Source organism: Lemur catta, chromosome 5 (genome assembly GCF_020740605.2).
Source record: "Lemur catta isolate mLemCat1 chromosome 5, mLemCat1.pri, whole genome shotgun sequence".
Taxonomy (NCBI): Eukaryota; Metazoa; Chordata; class Mammalia; order Primates; family Lemuridae; genus Lemur; species Lemur catta.
This window is the reverse complement of record NC_059132.1, coordinates 48,396,356-48,406,076: the sequence shown is the minus strand read 5'-3', so window position 1 is coordinate 48,406,076 and position 9,721 is coordinate 48,396,356. Positions and strand designations below refer to the sequence as shown.

Here is a 9,721-nt window from a genome sequence, read left to right as displayed (position 1 = left end):
GCAATTTAGCTCTGGAACTGGTAATTGTCCTAACGCATTCTCATCCCTGGAACCTAGAAAGGCCCCAGTGTAAGGAGACATGCCCACCTGAAGGATAGGAATCAAAGTCAGGACAGTCTCAGTCTTCTCCAGCTGCCATAACAAAATACCACAGGCTGGGTGGCTTAAACAACAGAAATTTATTTTCTTATAGATCTGGAGGCAAGAAGTCTAACATCATGATGCTGAAAAAAGTGGTTCCTGGTGAGTCCCCTCTGCCTGTTTTGCAGGTGGTTGTTTTCTTGCTGTGGCCTCATATGACTTTTTCTCTGTGTGCACAGAAAGAGAGAGTGAGCTCTGCTGTCTCTTTCTCTTCTGCTAAGGACACCAGTCCTAACAGATTAGGACTCCACCCCATGACCACATTTAATGTTAATTACCTCCTTACAGCTCCTATCTCCACATACAGTCACATTTGGGTTAGGGCTTGAGCCTATGAATTTGGGGGACACAATTTAGTCTGTAACAGGCACTGAGCTAGATGAGCACTAGGACTAGTAAATCCCCAGAGGGCACCGCTTCAGTAGGTGAACTAGGAAAACACCTAAACTTATCCTTCTTCTTTATTCCAAGTAGAGCTATAAAGGCAGGAAAAAGTCTCCTCTGGGAATGCCTCATCACAGCCCAAGAACCACATGTGTTTGGTGTTGAAATTCACACTTCATGAGTGTGTGTATACACGCACACACACACACACACACACGTGCAAGCACTAGGGAGTAGGAGAGGGAGAGGCAGGGAACCCAAAAGCAAAAACTAATTTTGAAGTGGTTGGTTCAGGGTTTGTAGTATTTCAAGAAACAAATTCGTGGTAGGAAAAAAAAAAATCTTCCCTGCAGGAATATACTTTAAATAAAAAATTTCCAAAAATAAAGTTCAGAGGAATATGAACTCACAATAAGAAAAACCACTGATCACATTAGAAAACACATTAGAAAACACTGATCACATAGAAAACAAGTCACCATAGTCTTGTTGTTTCAGCAAAAACAACAAACTGTAGATTCAGATCCACAAAAAAGAAGAATATTGAAATTACCACATATAAAATAATATGTTTAAAGAAAAGGAAAAGAGAGGATAATGGAACTACCCTAAATGACCAGGAAAGTTTGAGACAGAACCAAACAGCACTTCTGGAAATGAAAAATATGTAATAACTCAATAGTTGGGTTAAATGGGTTAGAGACAAAGACAAAATTAATGAAATAGATAATAAAGCAGATTTAGACAGTATCCAGAATTCAATACATAGAGACAGAGAGATGGAAAATATGAAACAAAGATTAAAAGATAAGGAGAAGAGAGAGATGGTAAAATATAAGTCTAATTTGATTTCCTGAAGGAGAGAATAGAGAGAATGGGGAAGACACAATACTCAAAGAGATAAAAGCTGAAATTTTTTCAGAATTCCTTAAACGTACTAATTCTCAGGAAGCTCAAATGAATCCTAACAGGATAATGAAAAGAATGAACAGCTAAACACATTGTAGTATAGCAAAATCTGACTGCAGAACACCAAAGATAAAGATCTTAAACATGACATGAGAGAGAAGACAGGTTAACTATAAACGAGTACTGATCAGACTGACTTCTATCATCATTCTTTCAGAAGCAACAAAGGAAGCAAAAATACAGTGGAAGAATATTAAATACTGAAAGTAACTGCCAACCTAGAATTATATACCCAGCAAACTTTCAAGGATAAGAAAATGGTAAACTTCTAGGTAAATTTAAACAAACATTGACTGTACAAAATAACTACTTTTGGAGTTAAACCAAAATAGAACTGAAATTCCAGATAGTAATTTCCAAGTTAAGGAGAAGAAATCAGACTTTGCTCAAAAGTCTCCGATGTTTAAGAAGAGAGTAATGATATTAACTCTAGATTTTGTTAACTATGCAAGTTAAACTTCCTAATAAACACTAAAAGATAAAAATTGACTCTTTAACTTTTAAACTAGCAGAAGTAGATGGAAAAGCAAAACAAAACTCAATCAAAAAGAAGGCAAGAAAACAAGGGCAGAAGAAACAGAAAAGGTGGAACAGAAAGTACAAAATAAGATGGTATGAATAAATCCTAATATATTAGTAATTTTGACAAATGTAAATGAATAAACTCTCTAGTTAAAAAATAATCAGATAAAAAAATCTCGTTACCATTTTTAAGAGGCATATCTCAAACATAACAGAAAGGTCCAACAAAAGGATAAAAAAAATATACCATACAAATCTTACAAGCTGGTGTGGCCTACATAAATATATACATACATTTAAAAAACCATCAATTTTAAAGCAACATAAAATGAACAGATTTTTTTCAAAAGAAGATAGACAAATGGCCAAAAAGCATATGAAGAATTGTGCAACATCACTAATCATCAGGGAAATGAAAATTAAAACCACAATGAGATATTTTCTTACTCCTGTTAGAATGGCCATTATTAAAAAGCCAAAAAACAATAGATACTGATGTGGACACAGAGTGAAAGGAATGCTTATACACTGTTGGTGGGACTGCAAATTAGTACAACCTCTATGGAAAACAATATGGAGATTCCTCAAAGATATCAATGTAGACTTACCATTCAATCTAGTAATCCCACTACTGGGTACCTACCCAAAGGAAAAGAAGTCATTTTATAAAAAAACACCTGCACTCAAATGCTTATTGCAGCACAATACACAACTGCAAAGATGTGGAATCAACCCATGTACCCATCAATTCATGAGTGGATTAAGAAAATGTGGTGAATACATACTATGGAGTACTATTCAGCCATAAAAAAGAATGTCTTTTGCAGCAACTTGGATGGAACTGGAGACCAGTACCTCAGGAATGGAAAAACAAACACCATATGTACTCACTAATAACTGGGAGCTAATTGATGGGCACACATGGGCACAAAGAGATGTAAAGGTCACCAGAAATCAAGAAGGGGTAGGGAGAGGAGGGGAGGTGTAAAAAGCTACCTATTGGGTACAGTTAACACTATTCAGGTGACAGGTACACTAAAAGCCTCAGCTTAAGCATTATAAACGGTATCCATGTATAGAAAACATTTTTTACCCCCTTAACATTTTGAAATTTTAAAAAAAAGAAATACAAACATTACTAGAAACAGACTATGACTATCAGATTCAATTCTAAACTTGGAAGATAATTCTAAACTTGTATGTACCTAATAATAAAACTTCAAAATATATAAAACAAAAATTGACAGAATTATAGGGAGGAATTACCAAATCCACTAGAACAGGAAATTTTAATATAGCTCAGAATTCGAGAGATCAAGGAGAAGAAAAAAAGAACAGTAAAAGAGAAAGAATTTGAATGACACCATTAATAACTTTGGTTATTAATTGGACACCCAATAACTAAAAAATATGCATACTTGTCAAGCACTCAGGAAACATTTACAACAATTGATATTCTATTAATAGGTCATAAAGCAAATCTCAACAGATCAATCTTATATGTACCTATTCTCTGACCACAATTCAATTCAAGCAGGAATCAAATGCAGAATTTAAAAATCTACATGGTAGGAAACAGAAAAAATAAAAACCCTCACCCATATATAAGTCAAAAAAGAAATCACAATGAAAAATAGAAAATATTTAGAACTTAAATATTTCTATAGTGTTTTAAAATTACAAAAAATTTCATTTGATTACAACAATCCTGTGAGCTACATAGAACCCATAGTATCTCTGCTCAACAGCACAAACATAGCAGAAATGTTGCATTTCTGTAACATTTATGTAATTATTAAAATTAATTTTTATATATTAATAAAACACATATCCAAAATGATTAGGAAACTGAGAAATAGAAGCAAAAGTATTCACTACTAAGACTATCAAAAGGAAGGTAAATAAACAGACTCTTTTAGAAGCTATATTGAATAGCCAACCAAGTTACAAAGAAAGGATTGAGTATCTTAATGTTTATTGCTCAAAAAGCCCATCAATTCATTTTGGTTTAGGAAGTCCCTTAGATACTTATATACACAAACTTGTAAGGTAAAGTATTTATTACTCACATGAGATGAACAAAAACTATCAGAAAACCCTGCTGCACAAGTTGGGTAGCCAAAGTTAAGAGCTTATTCCCCTCCCCCGACACAGCCTTGATTTCTTGGTTACAACATCTGTTCAATGGTGTGTTGGCAATTAATTGCACTTCAAAAAGTGTCTACGGTACAAAGGGAATTTTCATTTAAGGTTCCTTTCCCTTTTCATGTGTGGGATATTTTTGGAAGTATTTTTTTTTCCATCCACCGAAAGAGAATTAAGAAAATTCCAACATGCCTTGGTGTCAGCAAGTGCTCTTTCTAGTCCAGGTACCAGTGGATGATTGATGAGCCTGTCAAGCCTACAGTAGCGGACAGAGAAAGTTGGCAGAAGTTCAATGTTACTGAAAGAAATCTCAAATACTTATTTCATCTCCTCTATTAACTTTAATCACATTTTCAACATGCAGCCAAGAATGAAGCTTTGACAATAAGCCATAAATTTACACAGGCAAGCACTGTCAATTTTCTGCAGTTGCAACACTGAGATAACACAAGAGAGTTGGATATTTTCTTTCCTGTGCCTTTCTTTACTAAAGAGCAATAAAAAATACTTGAAAGATTTATCCATACCTCAAATTCTCTTACCATAAATCTCTTGAAATTATTGCATTTACTTTTGCTTGGTTTATGGCAAATAAAAAAATCAACTTAGTTCTTCAATTAGATTACTAAATGCAGATTTTTAAAGATCACAGTGATGACAGAATCGGTTCATGTTTCATCATAATATACCTGCTTATGAGAACAGACATTAACACTAAAAAGGATTTACATTTATCATGGATCATTTGCCATGTGGGCAAACACTTCTGGTTCATTCAGAGCCAGAATCTTATACGGTTCCAGAGGGACTCCCTGGTAAGATTTTGTTGATTACTAATTAAACAGTTGAAACATGTATAGACATTATTTATCTTATAAAGCTTACCCACAGCAAAACAGACACAAAAATGAGGTAAATACTATGGGCAAGATTATAGTTCTTGGAAAAATGAAAAGTCCAAATTTTTTTTGGTAAGCTTTTCTTTTTAAACATGTTTTAAAAGCTGAAAATGTTAAGGGCTGGAAGGCCACAAAACTTCACGCATTGTCTTGTCATCCAGTGCAGCACACGGCATTATGCTGCACTGCAAAATCATCTGCAACCTCCCCCAAGACGCAATTCAAAGACCAAAATGGCCATCTTGGCCATAGTAGAGACAATGTTTTCATTTTCTTTTTTTTTTTTTTTTTTTTGAGACAGAGTCTCACTCTGTTGCCCCGGCTAGAGTGAGTGCCGTGGCGTCAGCCTAGCTCACAGCAACCTCAAACTCCTGGGCTCAAGCGATCCTCCTGCCTCAGCCTCCCAAGTAGCTGGGACTACAGGCATGTGTCACCATGCCTGGCTAATTATTTCTCTCTATATATATTTTTAGCTGTCCATATAATTTGTTTCTATTTTTAGTAGAGATGGGGTCTCGCTCTTGCTCAGGCTGGTCTCGAACTCCTGAGCTCAAACAATCCGCCTGCCTCGGCCTCCCAGAGTGCTAGGATTACAGGCATGAGCCACCACGCCCTGCCAATGTTTTCACTTTCACTTCTCTTAAATGTGATTTCTGCTCCAAGGACAACTGTTTTTTTGTCTACATTATTCATGCAATAACACTTTACGCATTCTGCCAGTAGCCAAGGAGGCTACGACAGGCAGCTTTTATACCTGCCTACAACCACAGTAATAAACTAATATTAACCCTGTATAACAATGAATTAAATTATCTTTCTCTCTAAAATCTATACTTACAGTTCTCTGAGCTAAGCAATGGAAAAGATCAATTCTGATTAACAAAAAGTATACTTATCCCATTTCCTCTTACACCTCCTCATTCAAATAATCATATATAGGCACTTAAAACTGGAAAGATGTAGCACTCTTCTTCTACTAAACATTTAATCAGAACTCCAGCAGAAGTTTCTTTCTTCTGATATGAGTACCATTGAATATAATAAGATTGAAGCAGAGGCTAAACGGTTTGGTGGGAATATTTTTTAGGGAGGAGGCAAATGTTTTCTCATTAGTTTGTCATTGTTGTGGTTCAAGTTCTTAAAAGGCTGAAAATTTCGCTAGGTCCTTCTCCATCTCAGCGTACTGTTCTTTAAGCCTCTCCATGGCTTTTCTGTGCTCTTCATCCACTTCAGCCCTTCTGTTGGGTTGTTCCTTCATAAAATCCTCCCACTGGAGTACATGCTGTTTCTCACTAGCTATTAAATGGTCATTATGAATCTGAGAAAAGAAAATTTGAAAGTCACATGGGATTTTCCAGACAATTATTTCATAACTTTATCTCTTGAGATTTGGTTCCTATAACAATCAGCTGGTAAGACACAATGATAAAACTGCATTATAGTTTTAACGTCCAACAAGAATATGGCATACTAGAAATATCTAAGGCTTCTTTTACTACAACTGAACAATGATACTCACATTTCTGAAATTTCAAAAGTGTCTAGTATCTTTAAATGACAAAAATCAAACACAATCCAAGTAACTTTTATACCTCTATTTCTCCGCAAATTCCCTTTAATTGCAGATTTTTAAATCAATTTTAAGGAATATATGGTAAAAGAATCATTATTATAAGAAATTAAAATGCCTATCTTACAGGATATATTTTTAGATACATTAAAAAAATCATGGATTATTAGTCACCAGAAGAGAACTCAAGAAATCTCTGATTCAGTTCTAGTCCTTGAAGCAAACGAACACCTAAAATACCTGTGTCAAATATCTAAGTTCTTCTTGAGATGTTCCTTAATATTTCCATATAAGGATGAAAAGATTTTTTCTTATCAACATCACCATAATACAGATGAAACACTGTACCAATAAAAAAGGCATACATTTAGTTTTCTCCCCGAAGTATAATTTCTATTATTAACTTTGAACATGTACAAAAAAGAGCTAAATAGAAAAAGAGTATGAAAAAAATAACTTCATATCTCTACTTCAACTATTCTATATGCATGCCTTTAGCAGTTAAGGTTTGATACAGACTAAGTCCTAGTAAATACAGACTAAGTCCTAGTAAACAAACAAAAACTGTGACAGACACAAACCACAAAAACCTACAAAGCACCTGAAGTCATTACTAATTCTACTGTATTAATTGCAGAGCTCTAATGAGAAAGGGACACCTAATATACGCAGATACGGGTAACTCAGACGCTAGCCTCCAAAGAAACAGCTGCTAGGAAAAACATGGTAACCGTGTTTTCAGGCGATCCATGATGTCCTTGCTGTGCTATTTTCTCTCTCATCTGGGTCATGATGACAAGCAGGATGAAGGGGTGGATAAACCAACAAGCTCCAAGTACCTATGAAATGCCTATTTATGCTAGTTGTTTTGCATAGCTTATACATTTCTAAGAACCCTTCTTTATAAGATTATGTTATTCTCATTTTACAAAGAAATTCAGGCTTAAGGGCACTTCTTTATTCTCCTTGGTCACTCACCCTAATAGGTGGGTTGTACATTTGAACTTGCGTCTTTCTAACAACTACACCTAGGCCTTTTCTGTCAGAGTGCAAATCAGATCTTTCCAGAGGAAGTTTTACAAAGTAGTTACAAGTCTCTTTTACAAAACAAAAACAAGCTCTTGCAAAAGCTTTTCTGCCAAGCTGATGGGAAGTTCCTCAGCACCAAGACTTTTCAACTGAAAAGTTACTGAAGTCAATCTTAAGTGTGAGTTACAGTCAAACATTCCCATAAAATCTGTCCCCCAGATACTTGGGATCTGAATAGGTAGGGGGAAGGTTAGGGAGGAGTTTGCTCATTCAGTAAATCTGGAAAATGTGTTAAACAAAATTCAACACATTACTTTTTAACTTTTCAGTGTTATGAACTGTAATGCTCCAAAAGATGCATGAAGAGTTTCTTAAACTCTTGATGGAACTTTTGTAAAAATTGTTAATAGTCTAAGAGAAAAAGCCACAGTCAGACTAAAAAGAGAAAAAAATACAAATAAACTTGATCAAAATGGTATCTTGCTTTAGCTTTATTTTTAATAAACACAGAGAATACTAAACATGCATGCTCAGATGTTATTTAATTTATTCATTTTTTTAAAGAAGATGAGAGGTAATACATGTCAATTTCTTAACTCTGAATGAGGTCCTTAATAAAAAGTAAAAATTATTATACAAATTATAAGCAAGGTATCTTGAAGGCAGATCACTCTCTATTTTTTCCTCCTGCCATTTCAGTTTTTGTTCTTTAATTTTAATAATTTAACTTTAGCAACAGATTCCTGTAATAATTCAAACAATACAGACAACCCAAATAAAAGCAATAGGCTTTGCCTCCCATTTGTATATTCAATTCATTCCTCCTTGATGTGCCCACTATTAACCACTGGCCGCACAGTCCAGGTGAAAATAAGATGAAAGCTGACAACTTCCTAACCCAAATAAAAATCTAGTCTTGTCTTATCAAGATATCCTCGAAATCATCCCACTTTATCTTTTCTTAGTCTCCCACCTTTCATAACAATAATTGCTATGCATTCTTGCATTCTTCACAACAATTATTAATAGTAAAGAAAGGAGGGGGAGGCCACTTATACATTCGTGCGTTGACAATACTGTAGTATTCATAGATAAATAAAACTCAGCTACCTGGAAATAACATCTACCTGAAACTTAGTTAAAAACTATGTGGTAAGAACTGAAACCATCAAAAAAAGTGATACCACAAAGTCCATTACAAGCACTGCACAGCATTTATGAAAAGTTCTTCTGATTATGAACTTATTTGACCTACATTACACATAATTTTAACCAGTTTAGTTAACTGGTTTCTATGACTACATAATATTAAAAATAACAAATTAAAAGAAGAAAAGGCTGATAAAGAACTGGAGAAGAAATGACAGGCATCAGCCTTACAGCAAAGGAGGAGAAAGATACAAAAATACATAGTATCCGAGGGCGTTTGGAATAGACACACAACACAATCTTTCTCTCTCAATATAAAATTTAATATTCTCAATAATGTATAATTCTACCGTGGCCGGTTAGCTCAGTTGCTTAGAGTGTGGTGCTAATAATGTCTAATTCTTACAGAAAGTTAACCTGTACCATTTAATAAATTAAAAAAATAAAAGTATGGATTATATTTTTAAAGATTTTCATCCAAAGTAGTTAAAATAATAAAAGCACTGTACTTAAAGAAGATAAAAACCTTGGCTTTGTTGCAAATCTGGCTATATGGAACAACACTGGTGGTTCCTAAAAAAATTAAACATAGAATTACCGTATGATCCAGTAATTCCATTACTGGGTATATATCCAAAAGAATTAAAAGCAGGGAACTGAATAGATATTTGTACACCCATGTTCATAGCAATGTTATTCACAATAGCCAAAAGGTGGAAGTAACCCAAGTGTCCACAGAGGAATGCATACACAAAATGTGGTATACACATACAATGGAATATTATTCAGCCTTAAAAAGGGAGGAAATTCTGACATATGCTACACATGGATGAATGCTGAGGACATTATATTGAAGAAATAAGCCAGCAACAAAAAGACAAATAATGTATGACTCTACTTATGTGACATACTA

At 34.5% G+C, this 9,721-nt stretch overlaps 1 protein-coding gene across 2 annotated transcripts in view; it reads right to left on the bottom strand.

Annotated features, from left to right (window-relative positions):
* Nucleotides 1-6,180: 6,180 nt before the first annotated feature.
* The window catches only part of BLOC1S5 (biogenesis of lysosomal organelles complex 1 subunit 5), a 38,714-nt gene continuing 35,173 nt past the window's right edge, over nucleotides 6,181-9,721 (bottom strand). For both annotated transcript variants that reach the window (XM_045551712.1, XM_045551713.1), the window contains one exon: nucleotides 6,181-6,378. In XM_045551712.1, the coding sequence (XP_045407668.1) occupies nucleotides 6,199-6,378 (180 nt within the window). In that variant the 3' untranslated portion in view covers nucleotides 6,181-6,198. The remainder of the gene's footprint in view (nucleotides 6,379-9,721) is intronic.